At 48.7% G+C, this 27,467-nt stretch overlaps 2 protein-coding genes across 2 annotated transcripts in view; one reads left to right on the plus strand and one right to left on the minus strand.

Moving 5' to 3' along the window:
• Window positions 1-11,464, minus strand: part of LOC116974731 (collagen alpha-5(IV) chain-like) — a 170,388-nt gene extending 158,924 nt beyond the window's left edge. The window contains exon 1 of the mRNA XM_033023446.1: window positions 10,842-11,464. Within this exon, the coding sequence (XP_032879337.1) occupies window positions 10,842-10,913 (72 nt within the window). The 5' untranslated portion in view covers window positions 10,914-11,464. The remainder of the gene's footprint in view (window positions 1-10,841) is intronic.
• Window positions 11,465-11,589: 125 nt separating this feature from the next.
• LOC116974732 (collagen alpha-2(IV) chain-like) overlaps window positions 11,590-27,467 on the plus strand; it is a 190,606-nt gene continuing 174,728 nt past the window's right edge. Inside the window, exon 1 of the mRNA XM_033023447.1 lies at window positions 11,590-11,840. The gene's annotated coding sequence lies outside the window, so the exon portion shown is untranslated. The remainder of the gene's footprint in view (window positions 11,841-27,467) is intronic.

Below are 27,467 nucleotides of genomic sequence, written 5' to 3' on the forward strand. Positions count from 1 at the left end.
CCAAGATGAGAAAAACATTTTTCACACAGAGAGTGGTGAATCTCTGGAATTCTCTGCCACAGAAGGTAGTTGAGGCCAGTTCATTGGCTATATTTAAGAGGGAGTTAGATGTGGCCCTTGTGGCTAAAGGTATCAGGGGGTATGGAGAGAAGGCAGGTACAGGATACTGAGTTGGATGATCAGCCATGATCATATTGAATGGCGGTGCCGGCTCGAAGGGCCGAATGGCCTATTTTCTACGTTTCTATGTTTCTCTGGATGCTTCAGTTTCCTCACACATCCCCAAAAATGTGGATTTGTAGGTAATTAGTCGTAGATCAGTGGGAATATTTTGTGGGACGAGTTGATGGAAATGTGTGGAGAATTAAATGGATGAGGGTAGGATGAGTGTAAACGGGTGCCTGATGGTTAGCAGGGATTCAAAGGGCAGAAGGGCATTTTGTGATGCTGTGTGACTGGATTGGACCCAGCAACACATTGTGTATTTCATTGTCTAAGAACCACTTTGAGATCTCATGAGGCTGTGAAAGCAGGCAATGGGTAAGAGGCAAGGAAGGGGTCCTGCCACATGTCCTCCACAGCCCTTACTGCTGCAGCCCACACTCCCTTTCTCCTCTCACACAGCGCACTCACCTCTCCTACCACTCAGCTGCTTCGATAGTGGGAGAGAACGGGAGAGAATCAATGGCTTTTCACAAGTTAGAGGAGTAGAATTAGGCCATTCGGCCCATCGAGTCTACTCCGCCATTCAATCATGGCTGATCTCTGCCTCCTATCCCCAATTTCCTGCCTTCGCCCCATAACCCTTGACGCCCGTTCAAATCAATAATTTGTCTACCTCTGTCTTAAAAATATCCACTGACTTGGCCTCCACAGCCCTCTGTGGCAATGAGTTCCACAGATTAACTACCCTCTGACTAAAGAAGTTCCCCCTCACCTCCTTTCTACACCATTTCGATGCTCACACTGATGAGATGAGGCCAAGTTTATGGGGACGGGGTTACGAGATGGGTCGCGCAAAGGATCACTCGCTTGTTGCAAGCTGCGATTCACAGCAGTCGATTAACTTGCAAAACTGCACGTTTTTGAGATGTGGAAGAAATGGGAATGGACTGAAATGTTGAGGAGGGACTGACCATACAAATTTTCTTTTTGTCCAGTCTCTGTGAGTTTATAGAGACAAAGGCAGAAACAAATAACTCGATCCTGGGGAAAAGGATTTCTGCGGTCAGCTGTGCTCATTGTTAGCCCATTATACAGCTGGGGAAAGCTCAACATCTGGTGCCATGGAGAAAATAAAGAAAAACACAGTGGGAGTAACTGGGAGAAAGTTTCATACTCCCTGATACTGGACACTGACAGTGGCTGCACCAGTGGGCACTGGACTCTGGGTGCAGCAGTGCCAGTGAATGTTTTCTGGATCAGGCCATTCATAGAAACATAGAAACATAGAAAATAGGTGCAGGAGTAGGCCATTCGGCCCTTCAAGCCTGCACCGCCATTCAATATGATCATGGCTGATCATCCAACTCAGTATCCTGTACCTGCCTTCTCTCCATACCCCCTGATCCCTTTAGCCACAAGGGCCACATCTAACTCCCTCTTAAATATAGCCAATGAACTGGCCTCAACTACCTTCTGTGGCAGAGAATTCCAGAGATTCACCACTCTATGTGTGAAAAATGTTTTTCTCATCTCGGTCCTAAAAGACTTCCCCCTTATCCTTAAACTGTGACCCCTTGTTCTGGACTTCCCCAACATCGGGGAACAATCTTCCTGCATCTAGCCTGTCCAACCCCTTAAGAATTTTGTAAGTTTCTATAAGATCCCCCCTCAATCTTCACTTGTACGTTGATGGCCTGCAACCCATTGCAGAGTCAGACAAATGTCCCATTTCCAAACTGGGGATGCAGGGTGGGTGGAGCGAACTAAGGGCATCTCTGACCCTCTCCAATTTCAGCTGCAGATGTGAGACTACAAGATGGTGTTGGCGCAGAATGAGCCTTCCTTTGATAAGGGCTTCAGTGAACCAGTTGTGTTACAGCAGTCCCATAGCTGAGCTAGATACTCGTATGGTCTGTGTCAAAATGTGGCGGATTGTTCGATTCCTGGAAGCTAGTGTGGAACATGCAGCCTATCAGCGGCGGAAAACTCGGGGGAGGGGGGGGGGGGGGCAGAGGGGACACTTCCCCATGTTTTAAGAGGGTGGGGACATCCCCCCCCAAGTTTTTGTCATCCGGATTTTAAAATCTCCGCTTTCCGCAGGACAGTGGAGGTGGGACTGCTGATCGAGGGCGCCGATTGGACAAGAGAGACGTCAGTCAGCAGGCAATTGGGGGGGGGGACATGATGATTCAGCGCGATGATTGGAGGAGGGAGACGTGGCACAGACCTGCGCCTCATCCGCAGCCAGGATCGATCCCGGCCGGGTCTCCGGCGCTCTCCCGTCCCCACCCGAGTGTTCCCCCCCCCCCCCACCACAGGTGGCCAGAGAGGTCGGGAGTCAGACGGGAGCGGTGCCCCCAGGCCCACAGCCAGCACAGAGAAGTAGCGCTAAACTGAGCTCCACTCAGCCTGTCCCGCCAGGTGAACCTACAGCCCTTCCTGGACTTGCGGGAAATATGGCCCAGGCTTACAGTCAGCGCGGAGAAGCAGCGCTGATGTCCCGTCAGTCCAGGCAGGGCTGTAGTTAACCCGGCGAGACAGGCAGAGTTGAGCTGTATTTAGCGCTGGATTGAGCCTCCGAAGCCTCGCACGTGTGTGTGAGTGTGCGCATGCGCGCGCGGCCGCCAAAAAATTGTGTCCCCCCTGTCCCCTCCATATTTTGATAGCGAGTTCCGTGCCTGCAGCCCATTACCCCTGTAGGGGTGCAGTAGATTCATCTTCCCCAGTGCGGAGACACAGGAAGCTACAGATTCTGGAGACTTGAGCAAAACACAAAGTGTTTAGACCAGGGGTGGGGAACCTGCAGCCTTCTTGGCCATTAAGTGCGGCCTTTTGAAATTTGAATCCAAATTTTGTAGAACAAATCCTTTTATTTTTATTCAAATGTTTTTGTTCATCTTTTATTATTTTTATTGTAATCTTAAAATGAACGTATTTAAAATACCAAAGAGTAAAAGAAGATTCAACAAAATACGTGCTTTTCATCTACGTATTGCTGCAAATCTACATTCTCCTACCAAACCCAAATCAAGACGGCCTTAAGGTCACAAATGACGGATACCCATCTAGAAGATCAGCTGAAATTGAGTACCTCCAAGTTGCAACCAAATATTCAAACGCTTTCCCACAAAAAGCAGTCACAACAAAGTCATTAAAAGATTAGTTAACTTTAGAATTAACAAAATGTTTTCATTTTCTTGAAGTTAGTACCCAGTAGTTAGATTTTTACAAAATAATCTACATTTTGAAGTATATCTAATTGAAGTTTCTTGGATGTGGCCTTATTAGATCACAGCTAACTTAATGCGGCATTCCAACATGAAAAGGTTCCCCACCCCTGGCTTAGGCTCTGAAGTTTGCGGGCTAAAGTGTAGCAAAATGCCGAGGGAATGACAGACAACATGTTGGGTCAGGACCCTTCTTCAGACTGAATGGAACAGGGTGCAGAAAGTTGGAGAAGAGATGTGTGGACAGCACAACGCCTGTTATTGATAGATGGATACAAATGAGGAAGGGTGATTGGCACATGGGTGTCACTGTGACCAAGTCTAGAGGTGAAAAGCAGACAAAAGGTTGTCAGATAAGGAGAGAAGTGGAAGAGTGAAGTCCCCCATTGCCATTTTATGCTCCCTTCCCCTGGTTTACACCCATATCCCACCTTCTGGCTATATTTTCCTCCTCATCCAACACCCTTTTACATAGACATAGAAACATAGAAAATAGGTGCAGGAGTAGGCCATTCGGCCCTTCGAGCCTGCACTGCCATTCAATATGATCATGGCTGATCATCCAACTCAGTATCCTGTACCTGCCTTCTCTCCATACCCCCTGATCCCTTTAGCCACAAGGGCCACATCTAACTCCCTCTTAAATATAGCCAATGAACTGGCCTCAACTACATTCTGTGGCAGAGAGTTCCAGAGATTCACCACTCTCTGTGCGTCACCTTTTCACCTCTGGCCTTTGCTAGTTATCCCACCCAACTGCCAATCAACCACCATCCCCCGCCCCACCCCTCCCTCATCTGCATCCACCCATCACTTGCAAGGCTTTGTCCTGCCCTCACCTCTCTCCCCCAGCTTTCTACCCCCTACTCCAAACAGTCTTAAGAAGTGTCCAGTCCCAAAACGTGGTCCCTCCACCGATGCTGCCCGACTCGCTGAGTACCTCCGGCACTTTGTGTTTCCTCCAGCGTGGATGCTGGCATTGCATCCGAGCAAGGGATGCTCTGGTGGATATCAGGGACTAGTTTTCATCTCCCACATGGCCTTCCACAGCTTTCCGTTGGCTGGGAATACCAAGAACACCAAATTGGTTGATTGCACAGTTGGAATTGACAGTAGAAGCATGGCCTTTGAAGCTTTAACATGGGGGGTGGGAATCTATAACTGAGCGAGCTTGCTGGAAATTCATATCGGTCTCAGCAACAACCTAACCGTCCACTCTCTCTATACCCAAAGCCCCGCCCACCAGCGGCATTGTTTGGAAAATGGCCCAGTGTCTAATCCAGAGTAGAATAATTTCCCCCAAGACAGGAAGAGAGTGAATACTGGTCCTGCTTCTGTGGCCGAGCACGTCCGTTTCTGCCTCAATACCGTGGTTCAGTGATAAAGGGAAATCTCGGAAGTCTCACTCATCCCTGTCCTCCTTGTATATCTCATTCTGTTTCACAATGTATTTACCGAGGAGAAAGTCGGTAGGACGGAGGAACTTGGGGCAGTCAATGGAAGTGTCTTAATAGCAGTCAGTGGTACCGTCGAAGAAGTACTGAAGGTACTGGCGTGTATGAAGGTAGACATATCAGATATATCCGAGGGCATTGCGGGAAACAAGAGAGGAAATTGCAGGAGCCCTTTGTTGAAATTTACAAGTTGTCCTTAAATACAGGAGAGGTGTCGGAAGACTGGAGGGTGACAAATGTTGTGCCTCTTTTCAAGAAATGTCGAAAGGAAAGTGTTGGGAACCACAGGCCGGTGAGCTTAACATCTGTAGTTGGAAAGTTACTAGAGAGTATTCGGAGGGATAGGTTATACAGGCATTTGGATGGGCAAGGGCTGATTAGGGACCATCAGCATGGTTTTGTACATGGGAGGTGGTGTCTGACAAATCCGATTAATTTTTTTGAAGATGTGACCAAAAAGGTTGATGAAGGCAGAGCTGTAGATGGTGTGCAAATGGATTTCAGTAAGGCGTTCGTCAAGGTTCCGCATGGTAGGCTGCTCTGGAAGGTTAGATCGCATGGGAACCAAGGAGAGATAGCTGAGTGGATAGCAACTTGGCTCCATGGAAGGAAGCAGAGGGTGATGGTGGAAGGTTGCTTCTCGGACTGGAGGACTGTGACTAGTGGGTGTGCCTCAGGGTTTGGTGCTGGGCCCGTTACTGTTTGTCATCAACATCAATGATTTGGATGAGAACATACAGGGCAAGATTAGCAAGTTTGCGGATGATACAAAAGTTAGTAGTTTTGCAGAGAGTGAAGATGGTTGTGAAAGATTGCAGCAGGATCTGGATCGATTTGCCAGGTGGGCGGAGGAATGGCTGATGGAATTTAATACAAATTGTGAGGTGTTGCATTTTGGGACATCGAACAAGGGCAGGACCTACACAGTAAATGGTCGACCTCTGGGTAGTGTTGTAGAGCAGAGGGATCTAGAAGTACATGTGCATGGTTCTTTGAAGGTTAAGTCGCAGGTAGATAAGGTGGTCAAAAATACTTTTGGCACTTTGGCCTTCATCAGTCAGAGTGTTGAGTATAGATTTTGGGAGGTCAAGTTGCAGTTGTATAAGATGTTGATCTAGAATATTATGTTCGGTTCTGGGCACCATGTTATAGGAAAGATATTGCCCAGCTTGTAAGGGTTCAGAAAAGATTTACGAAGATATTGCCAGGACTAGAGGGTGTGAGCTATAGGGAGAGGTTGACTAGGCTGGGTCTCTGTTCCATGGAGCGCAGGAGGATGAGGGGTGATCTTATAGAGGTGTACATAATCATGAGAGGAATAGATTGTGTAGATACACGGGGTCTCTTGCCCAGAGTAGGGAAACCGAGGACCAGAGGGCATAGGTTCAAGGTGAAGGGGAAAAGATTTAATAGGGGTGACCTTTTCACACAGAGGGTGGTGGGTGTATGGAACGAGCTGCCAGAGGAGGTTGTTGAGGCTGGGGCTATCCCATCGTTTAAGAATCAGTTAGACAAGTAGTTCAAAAAGGAACTGCAGATGCTGGAATATCGAAGGTACACAAAATTGCTGGGAAAACTCAGCGGGTGCAGCAGCATCTATGGAGCGAAGTAAATAGGCGACGTTTCGGGCCGAAACCCTTCTTCAGACACAAGTATATGGATAGGACAGGTTTGGAGGGATATGGACCAAGCACAGACAGAGCTCTAAGAATAAAGGGGAGGCCAATTAAAACTGAGATGAGAAAAAACTTTTTCACCCAGAGAGTTGTGAATTTGTGGAATTCTCTGCCACGGAGGGCAGTGGAGGCCAATTCACTGGATGAATTTAAAAGAGAGTTAGATAGAGCTCTAGGGGCTAGCGGAATCAAGGGATAGGCAGAGAAGGCAGGCACGGGTTACTGATTGTGGATGATCAGCCATGATCACAATGAATGGCGGTGTTGGCTCGAAGGGCCAAATGGCCTCCTCGTGCACCTATTTTCTATGTTTCTAAGTGGGACTAATGTAGCTGGGACAATGTTGGTCACTGTGGGCAAGTTGGGCCGAAGGGCCTGTTTCCACACCATCTTCGACCCTCTCTCTTACTAATCATGTGCCTCTTCCCCCCTCCTATTCTCTCCCGTCATGACCTGTTCTCCACTTCCTTCTCTCCCTCTTCTTTTTCCGCTCTCACTTCCCTCCAATTTCAAGTAATGCCCCCAACACACAATCTTCTTTTTTCCCCTCTGGCCCCTCTCCTATCCCATTTCTCCCACCATCTCCCTACTCATCCTGCTCTTTTCCCCTCCTCCATAGGTTCATCTCCGATCCCCGAGTACCATGTCTCCCTTTCACACACCTCGTCTTTCCTTATCTGATACCGTTTTGTCCCCTTTTCACCTCTAGCCTTTGTCATTTACTCAATTCATCTGTCATCTCCCCCATCTGTATCCGCCCATTACCTCAGGTCTTATCCCATTAGCGTTCTACCCCCTTATTCCATCAGATGAAAGGTCGCAACCTGAAACATGGCCTGTCCGCTATCTCCACGGAATTCCTCCAGCAGTTTGCTTTGTCCTCAAGATTCTAGCAACTTGTTTCTTGAATACATCTCCCTCTCACCTCTTGCCCTTTCCTAGTTTAATCCTTCCTCAACCCATCCCACCCCCTACCCTCCTCTCTGGCTATCTCTTCTCTCCCCCTCCCCCTCTCTCCCATTCCGAATTCTCTGCAGGACCGATGGGAACAACAAAAAGCCTTTGGAGACACAAGGACCTGCAGATGCTGGAATCTTAAGCAAGACAAAGTGCTGGAGGAACTCAGCTGGTCGGGACAGAATGGACAGGAGGCGTTTTGGGTGGGTATTCTGTTTCAGACTGCTGTGCACTCTTGGCGCTGCCAGAGAAAGAATCCTTCAGTCACATTCCATGGATGGTGTAACACCAGAACAAGCCATTCAGCCTAACAGTGCATGTTCCAGACCCGACTTCACACACTTTATATTAACAAACTGTAGGGCAAAATGTGCTCTCTCTCTCTCTCACGCCATTAAACGTTTTTAAAGTCTAATGTTTATATCATATCTGAGGTTATTGGAATGTTTTCTCTGTGTGTCTCTGTCTGTCTGTCCCTGTGTGTCCGTGTCCCCGTGTGTCCATGTGTGTGTGTCCGTGTGTCCATGTCCATGTGTGTGTGTCCGTCTCTATGTGTGTGTGTGTTTCTATGTGTGTGTGTATGTGTCCGTGTGTGTGTCCATGTGTGTCTGCCTCTATGTGTGTGTGTGTATGTCTGTGTGTGTGTGTGTGTCTGTGTGTGCTTGTCTATGTCAGTCTGTGTGTGTGTGTGTGTGTGTGTGTGTGTGTGTGTGTGTCTGTGTGTGCTTGTCTATGTCAGTCTGTGTGTGTGTGTGTGTGTGTGTGTGTGTGTGTGTGTGTGTGTGTGTGTGTGTGTGTGTGGCTGTGTGTGTGTGTGTGTGTGGGGCTGTGTGTGTGTGTGTGTGTGTGTGTGTGTGTAGCCTCTTACTGAAACTTTCTCACACTGATCCTCACTCCTGGTACAAGACCACGGGTGGGTGTGCCGGTGATATAACTCGCTGCATCTTTAGTGTGGCTAATCGTGCGGCCTCGAGTTTCAAAGGAGTGGAATCCGACTGCGGGCAACTGAAGTGAAATGGCAACAAGTGAGGAACAGCTGGGAGAGAGGGAGAGGTTTACTGGGGCAAATGGGAAGCGATAGGAGAAAGGGAAAGAGATTTATGGAGAGAATTCGCTGCATCTGACGGGCCAGATTGTTGTTTCTGTAATGTATCTCAACAAATGAGAGGTGAGTGATTCTACTAGTGAGATTGCGAGGGAGACTCAAACTGGGCCAATGTTTCCAGCGTAAAATCCGTTTAGCGCTTCGTTTCGAGCTTTAGCGGGACAGCGGATAATGGCACAGGCGGCTAGGATGTGTTTGGGAGAGACGAACACATAGGTTCGAATTGGGGGTCCAGTGAGAGAAGCGGGGTTGGTGGGAGAGAGAGCGGGGGGGGGGGGGGGGGAGAGAGAGGGAGTGGGAGAGAGGGAGGGGGGGGGGGAGAGGGGGGGAGGGAGGAGAGGTGGGAGAGCGAGAGAGAGGGGGTGGGCCAATAAATGGGGTGGTGGGTCCAGAGAGAGGGGGGTTGGTGGGAGAGAGGGGGTGGGGGGTTGGTGGGAGAGAGGGGGTGGGGGGGTGGTGGGAGAGAGGGGGGGGGTGGAGGGAGGTGGGTGTGGAGAGAGAGGGGGGGTGGGTGGGAGAGAGAGGGGGGTGGGTGGGAGAGAGGGGGAGGAGAGGGTGGTGGGGGGAGGGGTGGAGAGGGTGGTGGGGGGAGGGGTGGAGAGGGGAGGAGAGGAGAGGGCAGTGGGGGGAGGGGAGGAGAGTCAGGAGTCTCGGGAACTTCCCTCCATTCTCCCTTCACCTCAAGGCTCCTGGCGCTGGAGTGAGGTTAGGGAGCGGCGTGCCAGAGTTGCGAGCCGTATCTCGGCACCGAGTCCACAGGAGCCCGATCACACTCCCAGACTAGAGGGGAGACGTTAAGCACCGTACCTGTCCACTCAGCTCCGCCTGCCCGCCGATGATTAGGGCAGATACTGTGGGACGGACCGGTCCAACCTAGTCCCGAATCCGTGGGAATGCTGTCCACCGGAGAGGAATAACCGGCTGGGATCTAACAGTGGACCTGTTCCTGACTGTAGGGCACTGGGATTTTAATGCACAGATGGGGGAAAGGGGCACTTACCAGTCGACGGAACCCAATCCGAGATACATATTCACCAACCAACCTCTCCCTTCCGGCATCCCCTCAGCCCAGCCACACAACCCTCCTTCCAGTCCAGACCTAAAACTCCCCCTAAGCCCCCACCTCTCCTCCTCCTCCTCCCCCACCTCTCAACAACCCCTTATCCCCTTCCTCAACCCCTGTTCACTCCCTCTGCCTCTCCCTCTCTCCCCCATCCTCACCGCCCCTCCACACTCCTCCTTACCACCCCACCCCTCCCCCCATCCTCACCATACCCTACCCTCATCCGCACCCCACCCCCTCCACCTCCTCATCCCCTCTTTCAGAGAGCTCCAGCCCACAACTACCACAATGAGCTTGTACACCTCCCGTCGATGCGCTTCACACATTACAAAGGGCCACACGACGGACGTAGCAGCGGGGTTAATTCAACCCGTCGCCTGGCAGTATCTGACATGTCGCCGGAGAACAGCATCGCCTCCCCCCGCACGGTCACACGAACCCAGCTGTTTGCCCCAGAACTTCCTCGGGGCCGGTTGTCCGGGACAAATGCATCCTTCCCGCGACCCTCACCCATCACTGACCTGTGCGTCAATGTGTGTGTGTGTATGTATGTGTGTGTGTCTGTCTGTCGGTGTGTCTCTGGCTGTCTGTGTGTGTCTGTCTGTCTGTGTGTCTCTGTCTGTGTGTCTGTCTGTCTGTGTGTCTCTGTCTGTCTGTGTGTCTCTGTCTGTCACTGTTACATAGAAACATAGAAAATAGGTGCAGGAGTAGGCCATTCGGCCCTTCGAGCCTGCACCGCCATTCAATATGATCATGGCTGATCATCCAACTCAGTATCCTGTACCTGCCTTCTCTCAATACTCCCTGATCCCTTTAGCCACAATGGCCACATCTAACTCCCTCTTAAATATAACAAATGAACTGGCCTCAACTACATTCTGTGGCAGAGAATTCCAGAGATTCACCACTCTCTGTGTAAATTTTTTTTTTCTCATCTCAATCCTAAAAGATTTCCCTTTTATCCTGAAACTGTGATCCCTTGTTCTGGACTTCCCCAACATCGGGAACAATCTTCCTTGCACGCGGGTATACAGGGGTCACACACAACTATTGTCTTCCCTCAAGAACACTCGGGGCTGAAGTTCCCTAAAGCCACTCAGTACTCGAGGTCTCAGTCCCGGCATTCGGCCCGCATACTGCCCCCCTTACCCACCCCCGCACTCCCCGGGAAACACTTCAGTCCGTGTTACTCACCGCTGCCTCCGAGCCCCGAGCCTGAGCCAGGAGGAGAATGGCCGGGAGCAGCCAACGCATCTGAGGGACCATCTCGGACTTTACATAGGAGGTAGCGCTGGGCCACACACGGGTGAGGAGTCTCCCCCCTCTGTCTCTCCACAGGGCGCGGGGGGCTTCGTTGTGCAGTTGCCGAGCGGAGCGGGTCGTCAGTACGTCTGCACTCAGATTGCCAAATCTGGGAATCCGCTCTCCGCTCCCACTTGACTCTCTCCTCCCACCCTCACAAACACGTTGCAGGGAGTTGCAGGATTAACCCTTGACTGCACTTCCAGGAGATGGATTCGACCAGGACTTTGAGATAACCTCGAGGACGAGAACGTTTGTGCCAAGTTGCGCCACGTTTCCCTGCCGTGAATCCCTGGGCATTAACGCCCTTCACTCCCTCCCCGGGGAGTTTGCGGACGGACAGTTGTCCCAACTCTATCCCGGGCAACAAAAAAAACGATTTAGGAGTAAACGGCTTGACCCTTCCTTTGGTAGCTCCCCTGATCTCCCAGGGCAAAGACGGCGGTGGCTCCCACTTGTCTATTTGGGACAGTTAAATATCCGCCCGAGTAGGCTCGGTGTCTGAACACATGTACATGTGCTGCGGTCGCAGGCTCCAGGTGAAAGTCCCGCTCCCTAAAGTGTGCGGGGTAGTGCAGCCAAGGGTTAATCTGCCGCTGCAACATGTCTAAGGGGCTGCGAGGGTGGGAGGAGCGAGTGAACTGGGAGCGGAGAGCCAGCTCTGGCAAACTGTGTGCAGACGCATTGCCGACCTGCTCCGCTCGACAACTGCACAGCGAAGCCCCCCGCGCCCTGGGGCAGTGGAGACTCGGTACCCGCTCCTCGCCCGTGTGTGGCCCGCCCGGAGCTGCTTCACAGGTTCAGTCCGGACAGCGGGAGAGCGCGACTGATGTTTCCTCAGATGTGCTAAACTGCTTGCCCTTGGCTCAGAGCCGGAGCTTGGAGGCAGCGGTAAGTAACACGGACTGAAGTTATACGGGAGCGCGAGTGTCGGTGTTTTAGTGGGGATAAGAGATGATGGGGGATGGGGGGGGGGGGGCTCGACGCCGGGACTGAGACCTTAGTGACTTTAGGTAACTTCAGCCCGAGTTATCCTCGTGGGAAGGGAAGAGTTGTGTATGACCCCCTGACTACCGCTTACAATAGTGGGACACACACACACAGATACACACACACACACACACACGTTGAGGGTTCGGCTAAGGCTCATCAGTCCCGGGCCAACCGGCCCTCAACACGTTCTTGGGCAGACTGCTGGGTGTCGGCAATACTTTGAGCGCCTGTGCGGGTGTAGTGGTGTCTGATACTGTCCGCGGGGGGGGGGGGGGGCTGGGTGGTGGTGGGCATGTGTAACGCCTGGGGCTGGGGTGGCATGTGTAACGCCGAGGGGCGCGCTCTGCTTGGGTGTGTGCCGTCCGTTCCCCATTGAGGCAGTGAGATGCTGAGTGTAGACCCGACCAAAGTCCCCGACGGTGAGATTGAGGATGGCACATTCATCACGCAGGCGTGTGATTGGCAGTGGGCGGGATTGCTCCAAATATCCCGGGATCAGCCAATGCCAAAGATCTTGGAGCTCTAAGATCTTTGGCCAATGCTGCCTTTTTTTTGGGTCACAATTTATCTCAATGTTAGGTAGAAACAATGAACTGCAGATAGAAACATAGACATAGAAACATAGAAATTAGGTGCAGGTGTAGGCCATTCGGCCCTTCGAGCCTGCACCGCCATTCAATATGATCATGGCTGATCATCCAACTCAGTATCCTGTACCTGCCTTCTCTCCATACCCTCTGATCCCCTTAGCCACAAGGGCCACATCTAACTCCCTCTTAAATATAGCCAATGAACTGGCCTCGACTACCCTCTGTGGCAGGGAGTTCCAGAGATTCACCACTCTCTGTGTGAAAAAAGTTCTTCTCATCTCGGTTTTAAAGGATTTCCCCCTTATCCTTAAGCTGTGACCCCTTGTCCTGGACTTCCCCAACATCGGGAGCAATCTTCCTGCATCTAGCCTGTCCAAGCCCTTAAGAATTTTGTACGTTTCTATAAGATCCCCTCTCAATCTCCTAAATTCTAGAGAGTATAAACCAAGTCTATCCAGTCTTTCTTCATAAGACAGTCCTGACATCCCAGGAATCAGTCTGGTGAACCTTCTCTGCACTCCCTCTATGGCAATAATGTCCTTCCTCAGATTTGGAGACCAAAACTGTACGCAATAGATGTTGGTTTACAAAGAAAAAAGCCAGTGCTGGAGTGAATCAGCGGGTCAGGCATCATCTCTGTAGAATCTCTTGGACAATACAGCTCACTCTCTCCATGGCACACTGGGTCAACCTGAGGAGTACCTTCAGCAGCAGACTGGTTCCACCAAGATGCAGGACAGAACACCACAGGAGATCCTTCTTCCCTGTGGCTATCAAACTGTACAACTCCTCCCCCTTCTGTCGTGGGGTAGACTGACTCCCCTCCCCGCCCCCAATCATTGCACATCCCCAATAATTTCCACTGGTCACTTTGATTTCATGTATTTTGTGTTTTTATTATTGTTGGCAGATCAATTTTCCTCCTGTGATAAATAAAGTTCGATCGTATCGTAGAACGGGGATAGATGACTTTTTGCGTCGGAATCATTCTTCAAACTAGTACCGCCCTGGTTCCTGCTGTAGTCCCCCTCTCTACTCTGCTCTCTGTCCAAAGTACCATATTCCAAAGTGGTCGACAAAAATGCTGGAGAAACTCAGCGGGTGAGGCAGCATCTATGGAGCGACGGGATGAAGAAAGGAAGAGGCGGAGACTGTGGGAGAGCTGGGAAGGGAGAGGGGAAAGAAGGAGAAAGCAGGGACTACCTGGAATTGGAGAGGTCAATGTTCATACCGCTGGGGTTAAAACCTCCTCCGACCTCATCTACTGCATCCGTTGCTCTAGGTGTCAGTTGCTCTACATCGGTGAGACCAAACATAGGCTTGGCGATCGCTTCGCCCAACACCTCCGCTCGGTTCGCAATAACCAACCTGATCTCTCGGTGACTCAGCACTTCAACTCCCCCTCCCATTCCGAATCCGACCTTTCTGTCCTGGGCCTCCTCCATGGCCAGAATGAAGCCCACCATAAATTGGAGGAGCAGCGCCTCATATTTCACTTGGGTAGTTTACTCCCCAGCGGTACGAACATTGACTTCTCCAATTTCAGGTAGTCCCTGCTTTCTCCTTCTTTCCCCTCCCCTTCCCAGCTCTCCCACAGTCTCCACCTCTTCCTTTCTTCATCCCGCCCCACCCACCCCCACATCAGTCTGAAGAAAGGTCTCGACCCGAAACGTCGCCTATTTCCTTCGCTCCATAAATTCCTTCTCCAGCATTTTTGTCTACCTTCAATTTTCCAGCATCTGCAGTTCCTTCATAAAGATTCCAAACTGGGGTGTGATCTTCTGTGTGACCCCTCTCTGGTCTGCCTCGCTGTTGATAATCTTACAAAAAACACATTGCAACACAGCACAGGAACAAGCCCTTCATTTCATTGTGACCATGCAGACCAATTTGACAGTCTAACCAATCCCATCTACCTGAACGAATAGTACAAGTGTCATAGAAACATAGAAAATAGGTGCAGGAGTAGGCCATTCGGCCCTTCGAGCCTGCACCGCCATTCAATATGATCATGGCTGATCATTCAACTCAGTATCCTGTACCTGCTTTCTCTCCATACCCCCTGATCCCTTTAGCCACAAGGGCCACATCTAACTCCCTCTTAAATATAGCTGTCAGAAGTTCTGGGGAGAAGGCAGGGGAATGGGGTTAGGAGGGAGAGATAGATCAGCCATAACTGAATGGCGAAGTAGACTTGATGGGCCGAGTGGCCTAATTCTGCTCTTATCACATGACCTTATGACGCACACATGCCCCATATCTGTCTTTTCCTTGCCTGCCTCTAAATACCTCAAGAGTTGCTATGGTAGCCGCTTTCACCACCTCTCCCGGCTGTGCATTCCAGGCACTTTCCACACTGCATAATAAAAAAAGATTTGTCTAGCAAAACTCCTGTAAACTGCAACCCCCACATCCCCCTCCCTCCCCTCATCTTAACTTATGTCCTCTTGTATTTGACCTATCCACCCTGTGCGAAAGATTCTGACTGTCTACCTTGTATATGCCTCTCATAATTTAACATACTTCTATCCGGGCCCCCCCCCCCCCCGTCAGTCTTCAATGCTCTAAATATGTACAACCTCTCCTCATAGCTGCAGTCTGGGCAACATCCAGTGAACAATTTCTGCGGCCTCTCCATAGCCTCCACATCTTCCTGAGTCCTGTGGGTTGCATGTGGGGCAAGGAAGTGAGGTTTGAGTGGGTGAACTCATGCTATGGAAGAGCTGATGAAATCCACCTGCATCAGTAAATATCACCAAACACACGCCCCTTTTCCTGGTCAAATTTGATTCCATTCCTTACTCACTGTTCAGGCCCTCCATTCACACCTCCAGGGTTGCTCATCGTATAGACCAGGAAGCACTAAGGAAAGGTCAGAAGAGTCATGACCCGCAATGTTGTCTGTTCATTTTCCTCCACAGATGCTGCCTGACACACACTTTGTTATTTACTCAACTTAATGATGAGCTGTGTTGGGGAATGAGTCTAGGATTTGGACCCAGTGATGAAGAAGGACTGGCAATAAATCCCCAGTCTGGATGGTGTGTGACTTTGAGTGAACCCTGCAGGTGGCTGTGTTCTTGTTCACCTACTGCCACTTGCCTTCCTTGTTGTGGAGGTTGCAGTTTTGTAAGATGTGAATGCCCCCACATCTAACTTTAGAGTGGATAGAAGCAGCTAAGATCGTTGGATGCAGGGCACTGCCCGAGGGCCTCCTGCTCTGATTCCTGGCATAAATTGACCTCTAATGGCTGCAAGAGGATCAGTGCTAGGAACATAGAAAATAGGTGCAGGAGGAGGCCCTTCGAGCCAGCGCTGCCATTCATTATGATCATGGCTGATCGTTCCCTATCAATAACCCGTGCCTGCCTTCTCCCCATATCCCTTGACTCCACTAGCCCCTAGAGCTCTATCTAACACTCTCTTAATCCATCCAGTGACTTGGCCTCCACTGCCCTCTGTGGCAGGGAATTTCACAAATTCACAACTCTCTGGGTGAAAACGTTTTTTCTCATCTCAGTCTTAAATGACCTCCCCTTTATTCTAAGACTGTGGCCCCTGGTTCTGGACTCGCCCAACATTGGGAAAATTTTTCCTGCATCTAGCTTGCCCAGTCCTTTTAAAATTTTATATGTTTCTATAAGATCACCCTCATCCTAAACTCCAGTGAATACAAGCCTAGTCTTTTCAATCTTTCCTCATATGACAGTCCCGCCATCCCAGGGATCAATCTCGTGAACCTACGCTGCACTGCCTCAATCACAAGGATGTCCTTCCTCAATTTAGGAGACCAAAACTGTACACAATACTCCAGATGTGGTCTCTCCAGAGCCCAATACAACTGCAGAAGAACCTCTTTACTCCTATACTGAAATCCTCTTGTTATGAAGGCCAACATTCCATTAGCTTTCTTCACTGCCTGCTGCACCTGCACGCCAACTTTCAGTGACCAGTGTACAAGGACACCCAGGTCTCGCTGTACCTCCCCCTTACCTAACCTAACCCCATTGAGATAATAATCTGCCCCCTTGTTTTTGCCGCCAAAGTGGATAACCTCACATTTATCTATCTTATACTGCATCTGCCACACATCTGCCCACTCACTCAACTTGTCCAGGTCAGCCTGCAACCTCCTAACATTCTCTTCACAGTTCACACTGCCACCCAGCTTTGTGTCATCTGCAAACTTGCTAGTGTTGCTCCTAATTCCCTCTTCCAAATCATTAATATATATGGTAAACAGTTGCGGCCCCAACACCGAGCCTTGCAGCACTCCACTCGCCACTGCCTGCCATTCTGAAAAGGACCCGTTCACTCCTACTCTTTGCTTCGGGTCTGCCAACCAATTTTCTATCCATATCAACACCCTACCCCCGTTACCATGTGCTCTAATTTTAGCCACCAGTCTCCCGTGCGGGACCTGAATATTCAGGGGTATATGTCCTATCGAAAAGACAGACAGGTGGGCAGAGGGGGTGGGGTGGCTCTGTTGGTAAGGAATGAAATTCAGTCCTTTCAAGGGGTGACATAGAATAGTAAGATTAAACGAGAACTTACCAGTTTGAAGTTTGATCTGTATTTTATGAGGAGTTACGATGAGGGATTACGTGAAGAAGCCCGCCAGGCGCATGCGTGTCATTCTTCAAAGCAGCGGTGTGGAATCACAGATAACTGTAATGACTAAACATAGTAAGATTAGAGAACAGGTACCAGTTAAGTATATGATCTGGGTGGGAGCGGTGGGCACATAATCCCTCATCGTAACTCCTCATAAAATACAGATCAAACTTCAAACTGGTAAGTTCTCGTTTAATCTTACTATTTTACTTCGGAGTCACGTGAGTGACTACATGAAGATTTTAAAGCTCTGTGATTTCATGCCGTTGAACGAGTCCATGCATCACGTCTGCCTTGACTGTTGGGAGGATTGTGTTAACATAATTTGGACATGAATTCGACATTGAAATCATAAAATTTTTAACACAAGTTTATAACCCCTTTATATGGGTTTAAATTAATTTACAGAACTTAAATTGTTTCTGCAAATGTTCCAGGTTTCATTACTGGTTTATTACAAATAATTGGAATGTTTTTCCCCTCCAGACCATCCTGCTGCCTTGAGGATTTGGTCCATTGGTACATCCAACTGTATCGCTGCCGATGTAGCTGCAGCCCTGGTGGAAAGAGGTTTTTTAAATTTTAGTATCCACCCCAGCCTGTGTTTAGCAACTGTTTCAGCCATCTTGAGATGGTCTGGACCGTCACTCTTGGTGTGGTTGCTAGTGGCTGATAAAAAATGTGCCTTTTCATTGCCTCTTAGGATATTCGTTTTCTCCATGTGTAACGACAGATGTTTTATTATACACAGACGGTCATCTGTTGGGTATGACCTAATTGTATATTGAGGCCTGCTGATCCCTTTTCTGTTCTGCTTACTATCTCATAAATATGAAACATAATATTTTCCGTTCAGAAAGTCATGTTGTCCAGTTTTGTTTTGCAGTGACTGTATCCATTGTGCCGTGACCAATACCATTAGCATGACCGTTTTAATGTCAGTCTGTGTAAGGACAGAACTGTTGCTGGAGACCACTCCTGAGCATCTTCAGGATTATACTCGCATCCCATATATGGGAGTATCTGGTACTCCTCATAGGCTTTGTACCAGTGGGTCAGTCCCAACAGTGTAATGGTCTGTCCCCTGCCATAGGTAAGTCGATAGGGCACTTCTTGCGCAGTTGATGGCACTGTAACTGAGCCCCTCATCATAGTGGAGGCCTGCCAGATATTCCAGAACAGATGGGATGTTCATGTCTCTGATTCCATGTTTGATACCACTGGGAACCATGGTTGTGTAGGCCAATCGGGTACTACCAATTCCAGATGCAGAGTCTGTTGTATTTCCTTAATACCCGACTGATGAGGCAGGAAAGGAGGGAATGTGTAAATAAACAATTTCCCCTCCTCTCCAATGCAGCGAAAAATGCATCTGTCGCCGCTGCCCCAGGGTCTGGTTCCTGTGTAACATAACTTGATAACTGGGACCTGGTGTCTGCCACTGAATTTAGTCTTCCTGGTAGATAAGTGGTTGATATCCAAATATCTTTCTGGAGACACCATTGCCAATTTGTATGGCCAGATTGTCACATGATGTCGATTTGTTTCCACCCTGTGGTTAATGTATGCTACCACGGTGGTATTGGTATTGGTGGCTCCGCACCAATTGTACTGGCATCAGTTTGTAGTACCATGGAAAAGGTTACTGACAATGCTTGGATAGGAACAAGGCTAGAGTTATCTATCCACCATTTTAGTTCCATTTTAGCCTGATTGGTAGTTTCACAGATCTGTCAAAGTGACCTGCATAATTTAGAGTGCTTGTTTTTTGCTCTCTGTATGTTTTGGTAATGTAGAGGTCCAAATTGTGTGGCTGGAAAGGCAGCCATCATTATGCCAATTACTTTGGCTACCAATCTGATGGATGGTTTGCTGATGTCAGAGAGGTTTTATAAGCCTCTATTAAATCTGTAGCCTTTGCCTTAGGCAGAGTCACCGACATGTGAACTGAGTCAATGGTGAAACCCCAGGTGTCCATAGTAGTGGAAGACGTTAGTTTAGATTTAACTGGATGAAATGAATCCCAGTTCCCCAAATAATTTTTTTTTGTGGCTGTTAGTTTGTTTGGCCAATTCCAAAGTTTTTGCACATAATGAGTATGTCATCTAAATATGCCATGACCATGTGTGTACGTTTCCGTAGAAACGCTTGGGCTGGTTTCAAATTTTTTTGTGAACAGCCTGGGCTGATGATAACCCATTTGGCAGTGCTTTATACTGCTAGAGTTGTCCCATCCAGTTGAATTTAAGTAACATCTGTGGTCACCTCGTATAGGCACTGAATAGTAAGCATCTTTAAAATGATGCTGGCCATTGAAGTAACCTTTGGGAATTAATTGTTAAGCAGTAACAAAGGTATCTATTTTGTTAGATCTATGATGATGCGATGACCATCATTTTTTTGTTTTGTTTTGTTTATATATCGGACACGAATTTTAATGGTTCGTGTTGAGTTTTCTCAATTACACCTTTTATGTAAAGCCGCTTCAGTTCAGCTTGCGCTTTTGATTTCTTTTATCAGAAAGCACGAACATTCGGTTCAGTATATGTTGAACTGGAGGGCTGTACTTGTGTATAAACTCTATTGTATATCCCTGGATACTGCTTAAGATGTAGATATCGGTTGTTATCATGCTCCATGCATTCAGAAGAGAGTGTTATCTCCACCCAATCTCCGTGCCCACTGTTTGTAGGGAACCAGACCCACCTACCTCCATAGTTAGCAGTGGCAGGTTTACCTTTTTGTAGGTTCTTTGCTGTTGTAGCGCTGGGGTCTGGATTTACGTTTTGGTTGGCGTTGGAGGTCCTGCATCTTCCGAGAAGGCCGGTCTGGGCCATGGCCTAAAAGACTCATGTTTTTGAGTACCGGTCCTTCGAGCTTTCACCAGTTTTGCTGGTGGGTGCGTGGGGGTGCTAGGTTCCAGTAGGTTCTCTTGTTCCTGCACCCCTTGCACACTTTCTTCTGCGGACCCCTCTTCCAGGTCAGCCCAGAACTGACCCGCAGTGCTTCCCTCTGATGAGGTAGAAGCACTGTGCAGCCCTTAAAGAGGTACTGCTGTGGGTTATCATAGGGCCCACAGTGACCCGACTCCATGTCCCGGAGTCTGTCACGTTGGAGCAAAGCTCCATACACCGCTTCTTCGCGCTCCAGGGCGCTGGCCGCCGGCGGTGATTCAAAGTCGGACTCCTCTGAGTCCACGACCTTGTTTGTTTTGTGTCTAGCCTTTCCGCCGGGCCGCGTGGATCTGGCCGGTGCGGAGGCGACATCGGGCACAGCTGATCCCACTATGGGTGATCCAAGTGCCGCTGGCTGCTGCTGGCTGCCCGCTGCTCCGCGGTCCTCCCTCACCAGCTTTGTCCTTACTGTCCTTCCGTGGAGTGAATATGGCCGGTGTGGAGGACATCTGGCACAGCTGATTCCATCTAGCCCACCAGCTTTGTCGCAGCCCGTTGTTTCTGCACCTGCAATCAGCATAGAAATGCAAAAAAGACCGCAGCTCTTACCTGCAGGTCCAAGTTTAAATCGTTGCTACGGGTGAGCGTCATTCTACCCCGTCTGCTGCCGTCAATGACTGTCAAAGTCAACGGCCTGAAGAAGGGTTTCGGCCCGAAACGTCGCCTATTTCCTTCGCTCCATAGATGCTGCTGCACCCGCTGAGTTCCTCCAGCAATTTTGTGTACCTTCGGCCCCATTTGAATGGTCTCCAGCCCGGCCGTGGTGTTCTGGCCGGCGCGGGACCAAAAGTCGGCACTGCTCTCCTTATAACGGGAGATAAAGGTGCCTTTGGCTGCTGCTGCCGGCTGCCTGCGACTCTGCTGTCTCCCCCAGCCAGCTTCACTAGCAGCACTGTGGACACTCCTTTGTCCAGCTTCCCCTCCTGTACAGACCTAGCGCGGGGAAAACATTAGTTTTGCTCCCTCTCCCGCCCGGCCCGGTGCGGGAGCGAGTCTGGAGCGAAAGTCGGGTACAGCTAATCCCATTACGGGAGCCGATTCCGGCCGTAGCTGTTGTCCCCTGTTGCGCTTACTCCACCTGGCTTAGCCACGGCAGGAGCGCAATCTCCTTTTGTCCCCTAATATTAAAAAAGGGGACCGAGCACAAATACAACCCACTGTCTTTGTGGGTTGTTGGCTCCGATTTCCTCCACCCGTTTGGGGTGATGTTTGGCACTCGCTCCCGTTATGGGAGATGGTGGTGCCGACGTCCGTTGCTGGCTGCCTGTTGCTGTTCAGCGGCAGCTCGGCAGCCTTCCTGCAATGAAGAAAAAGGTAAGGAAATCTCTTACCTGTGTTGCTGGTTCTCAACCTGCCGTTTCGGGAGGAACGTCCTTCCTCCCGCTGTGATTTCCGTGACAACAGCCCCGTAGCGTCCTCGGGGCTGTTGTCCGAGTTTGTCGGACTGACGGCTCCGGAGTCGGAGCTGAAGACGCACGGACTCCCGCTAAGGGAGACTGTCGTGCCACTGGCCGTTGCTGGCTGCCTGCTGCTTGCAGACTCCTCCCCCGCCAGCTTTCAACAGCCTTCTGTAGAAAAAAGGTAAGTATGGAACGAAGTTCCCTTACCTTACTGTTGCAGGTTCGAAATCCTGCCGTTCGGGGGAACGTCCTTCCTCCCGACAATGACGAGTTGCAATGCGTGTAGCGCAATGGCACGCATGCGCCTGGCGGGCTTCTTCACGTAGTCACTCACGTGACTCCGAAGTAAAATCAGAAGATGTAGAGTCATTGTGGATAGAACTATGAAATTGTAAGGGTAAAAAGACCCTAATGGGAATTATCTATAGGCCCCCAAACAGTAGTCTGGCGATAGGGTGCAAGTTGCATCAGGAGTTAAAATTGGCATGTAACAAAGGTAATGCTACGGTGGTTATGGGAGATTTCAGCATGCAGGTAGACTGGGAAAATCAAGTTGGTGCTGGTCCCCAGGAAAGGGAGTTTGTGGAGTGCCTCCGAGATGGATTCTTAGAGCAGCTTGTACTGGAGCCTAACAGGGAGAAGGCAATTCTGGATTTAGTGTTGTGTAATGAACCAGATTTGATAAGGGAACTTGAGGTCAAGGAGCCATTAGAAGGTAGTGACCATAATATGATGTTTTAATCTACAATTTGAGAGGGAGAAGGGTAAATCGGAAGTGTCAGTATTGCAATTGAACAAAAGGGACTATGGAGGCATTATGGAGGAGCTGGCCACATTTGACTGGAAAGGGACCCTAACAGGGATGATGGTGGAACAGCAATGGCAGGTATTTCTGTGAATAATCCAGAAGATGCAGGATCATTTCATTCCAAAGAGGAAGAAAGATTCTAAGGGGAGTAAGAGGCGGCCGTGGCCGATAAGGGAAGTCAAGGACAGTATAAAAATAAAAGAGACGTATAATATATCAAAGCGGAAAGCCAGAAGATTGGGAAACTTTAACATCAACAGAAGGAACTAAAAAGGCAATACGGGGAGAAATACGGGGATGATCAGCCATGATCATATTGAATGGCGGTGCAGGCTCGAAGGGCCAAATGGCCTACTCCTGCACCTATTTTCTATGTTTCTAAAAGATGAAGTACGAAGGAAAGCTAGCCAAGAATATAAAGGAGGATAGTAAAAGCTTCCTTAGGTACTGTATGTGATGAGGAAAACATTACTTAAGACAAATGTGGGTCCCTTGAAGAAAGAAACAGGTGAATTGATTATGGGGAACAAGGAAATGGCAGATGAGTTGACCAGGTACTTTGGTTCTGTCTTCACTAAGGAAGACACAAACAATCTCCCAGATGTACTAGGGGACAGAGGACCTAGGGTGACGGAGGAACTGAAAGAAATTCACGTTAGTCAGGAAATGGTGTTGGGTGGACTGATGGGACTGAAGGCTAATAAATCCCCAGGGCCTGATGGTCTGCATCCCAGGATACTCAAGGAAGTGGCTCTAGAAATCATGGACGCATTGCATGAACATCTTCCAATGTTCTGTAGATTCTGGATCAGTTCCTGTGGATTGGAGGGTAGCTAATGTTATCCCACTTTTTAAGAAAGGAGGGAGAGAGAAAGCAGGGAATTATAGACCAGTTAGCCTGACATCGGTGGTGGGGAAGATACTGGAGTCGATCATTGAAGGTGTAATAGCGGTACATTTGGATAGCAGTAACAGGATCGGTCCAAGTCAGCATGGATTTACGAAGGGGAAATCATTCTTGACTAATCTTCGGGAATTTTTTGAGGATGCAACATGTAAAATGGACAAGGGAGAGCCAGTGGATGTAGTGTAACTGGACTTTCAGAAAGCCTTTGATAAGGTTCCACACAGGGGATTAGTGGGCAAAATTAGAGCACTTGGTATTGGGGGTAGGGTATTGACATGGATAGAAAATTGGTTGGAAATTGACAGGAAACAAAGAGTAGGGATTAACAGGTCCCTTTCAGAATGGCAGGTGGTGACTAGCGGGGTTCCACAAAGCTCACTGCTGGGACTGCAGCTATTTACAATATACATTCATGATTTAGATGATGGAATTAGAAGTAACATTCGCAAATTTGCAGATGGCACAAAGCTGGGTTGCAGTGTGAATGGTGAAGAGGATGCTGTGAGGGTACAGGGTGACTTGGACAAGTTGGGTGAGTGGGCAGATGCATGGCAGATGCAGTATTATGTGAATAAATGTGAGGTTATCCACTTTGGTAGCAAGAACAGGAAGGCAGAGTATTACCTGAATGGTACACAAAATTGCTGGGGAAACTCAGCGGGTGCAGCACCATCTATGGAGCGAAGGAAATAGGCGACGTTTTGGGCCGAAACCCTTCTTCAGATTACCTGAATGGTGTCAGGTTAGGAAAAGGGAAGTAGAACAAGACCTGGGTGTCCTTGTACATCAGTCACTGAAAGTAAGCATGCAGGTACAGCAGGCAGTGAAGAAAGCTATTGGCATGTTGGCATTCATAACGAGATTGTGTGCAGTTTTGTTCTCCTAGTTTGAGGAAGGACATTCTTACTATTGAGGAAGTGCAGCGTAGGTTCACGAGGTTAATTCCCGGGATGGCGGGACTGCCATATGATGAAAGAATGGAGCGACTGCGCTTGTATTCACTGGAATTTTGAAGGATGAGAGGGTCTCTTATAGAAACATATAAAATTATTAATGGATTGGACACGCTAGATGCAGGAAACGTGTTCCTGATGTTGGGGGAGTCTAGAATACGGGGTAGGCCATTTAGAACTGAGACGAGGAAAAACTTTTTCGCACAGAGTTGTGAATTTGTGGAATTCTCTGGCTCAGAAAGCATTGCAGGCCGATTCACTGGATGTATTCAAAAGAGACTTGGATAGAGGTCTCAGGGCTAGCGGAATCAAGGGATATGGGGAGAAGGCGGGAACGGGGTACTGATTGTGGATGATCAGCCATGATCACATTGAATGGCAGTGCTGGCTCGAAGGGCTGAATGGCCTCCTCCTGCACCTATTGTCTATGTATCTATGTATCAGGGTGTTTAGTTCAAAAGTTGGGAAGTCATGTTTCAGCTCTATAGAACTTTGGCCACACTACATTTGGAATTTTGTGTGTAGTTTTGGTCACTATAGTACAGGAAGGATGTGATGGCTTTGGAGAGGTGTAGAAGCAGGTCACCAGGACAACCCAATGATGCGAATATTAAGTTTTCCAATTACAGATAACCCTCGCCTCTGGTGGGTTTGCTCTGTGTGCCTGGCTCTCTGCTTCTCCCATTTTTGTTTCCTTTCTGGTGATTGACCCAATGAGTTCTTCGAGCATATTAAAGATAGACACAAAGTGCTGGAGTAACTCAGCGGGTCAGGATAAAAAGGATGGGTGACGTTTCGGGTCGGTTCCCTTGTTCAGACTGAAAGTTGGGGGAGGAGGGGGATATTGAAGAGCTGGAGGCAAGAAAAGACCAGGACCAATCAGGGCCAACAACAAATGACTTCAGTCAGGTAGGCCCATTATTCGCTATGGTTCAAGTTCAAGTGAGTTTATTGTCATGTGTCCCTGTATAGGACAATGAAATTCTTGCTTTGCTTCAGCACACAGAACATAGTAGGCATTTACTGCAAAACAGATAAATGTGTCCATACACCATAAAATAAATATATACACACACGAATAGATAAACTGATAAAGTGCAAATAACAGATAATGGGTTATTAATAATCAAGCTTTGTCCGAGCCAGGTTTAATAGCCTGATGGCTGTGGGGAAGTAGCTATTCCTGAACCTGGTTGTTGCAGTCTTCAGGCTCCTGTACCTTCTACCTGAAGGTAGCAGGGAGATGAGTGTGTGGCCAGGATGGTGTGGGTCTTTGATGATACTGCCAGCCTTTTTGAGGCAGCGACTGCGATAAATCCCCTCGATGGAAGGAAGGTCCGAGCCGATGATGGACTGGGCAGTGATCTCAAGAGGAATACAAGGTGGTGAATTGTGGAACTAGTTAAATTAATAGGGTGGAGGAAAGGGGCCAGAGGGGGATCTTCCAGCAGATTGTTTGTTTCACTAGGATGTTGCTTATATTACAAAACATTTGCTATGAGCGGTTGGAAAACTTGGATTGTGTTCTCTAAAACATCGGAGGCTAAGTGGAGACTTGATAGAGCTATATAACATTATGAGAGGCATAGATAGGGTAGACAATCAGTCTTTTTCACAGTGGAAATGTCAAAGACTGGAACACATAGGTTTAAGGTGAGAGAGAAAAAGTTTAAAGGGGATTTGTTGGCAAGTTCTTTAGACAATTAGACAATAGACAATATGTGCAGGAGTAGGCCATTCGGCCCTTTGAGCCAAATTCAATGTGATCATGGCTGATCATCCCCAATCAGTACCCCGTTCCTGCCTTTTCCCCATATCCCCTGACTCTGCCATCTTTAAGAGCCCTATCTAGCTCTCTCTTGATAGTATTCAGAGAACCGGCCTCCACCGCCCTCTGAGGCAGCAAATTCCACACTCACAACTCTCTGTGAGAAAAAGTGTTTCCTTGTCTCTGTTCTAAATGGCTTACCCCTTATTCTTAAACTGTGGCCCCTGGTTCTGGACTCCCCCAACATCGGGAACATGTTTCCTGCCTTTAGCGTGTCCAAACCCTTAACAATCTTATATGTTTCAATAAGATCGCCTCTCACCCTTCTAAACTCCAGAGTGTACAAGCCCAGCTGCTCCATTCTCTCAGCATATGACAGTCCCACTATCCCGGGAATTAACTTTGTAAACCTACGCTGCACTCCCTCAATAGCAAGAATATCCTTCCTCAAATTAGGGGACCAAAACTGCACACAATACTCCAGGTGTGGTCTCACTAGGGCCCTGTACAACTGCAGAAGGACCTCTTTGCTCCTATACTCGACTCCTCTTATTATAAAGTCCAACATGCCATTCGTTTTCTTCACTGCCTGCTGTACCTGCATGCTTACTTTCATAGACTGATGAACAAGGACCCCCAGATCCCGTTGTACTTCCCCTTTTCCCAATTTGACGCCATTTAGATAATCTGCCTTCCTGTTTTTGATACCAAAGTGGATAACCTCATATTTATCCAGATTAAACTTCATCTGCCATGCATCTGCCCACTCCCCCAACCTGTCCAAGTCACCCTGCATTCTCATAGCATCCTCCTCAAAGTTCACACTTCCCCCCAGCTTTGTGTCATCTGCAAATTTACTAATGTTACTTTGAATCCCTTCATCCAATTCATTGATGTATATTGTAAATAGCTGCGGTATTACCATTTGTAATATTGTGTGCAGTTAAAGTCATGGTATCACAGGAAAGATGTCAATGCTTTGGAGAGGATGCAGAAGCAGATGGGATTAGTTTAACAGAATGATTCCAAAGAAGGGTCCTGACCTGAAATATCACCGATCCATATCCTCCAGAGATGTTGCCTGACCTCAAGCAATTTAAGTGTTTTTCGTAAACTAGCATCTGCAGTTCCTTGTGTCTCTGGCATTGGTTTAAATCAACATCATGGTAACATAGATATGGTGGGCTGAAGTGCCTGTTTCTGTGCTGTTCTGTACTGTTTTGTTCTATCATGTGGACTGAACCAAGTTGGCTGTAGACTGACTTCTGTGCTGGAGTGGTTTTCAGGCGGAAGCCGTAATGCATCATCTACTTGGCACTTCTGATGAATGTACTCGCTACTGTTGGTTCAGGGTAGAGAGATAGTAGACGAACAATGTATTTGTTTCCAGATATGACTCCAACAACAGGCAACAGGCCAACCACAGCATGGGTTTGCTTCTGGTCCCCATATTACAATACAGATGCAGGGTGATAATTATACAGCATGCAAAAGGCTCATCGGCCCAATTCATCCATGCTGACCAGAC

The sequence above is a fragment of the Amblyraja radiata genome, chromosome 6, assembly GCF_010909765.2.
Source record: "Amblyraja radiata isolate CabotCenter1 chromosome 6, sAmbRad1.1.pri, whole genome shotgun sequence".
In the NCBI taxonomy this organism is placed as follows: domain Eukaryota; kingdom Metazoa; phylum Chordata; class Chondrichthyes; order Rajiformes; family Rajidae; genus Amblyraja; species Amblyraja radiata.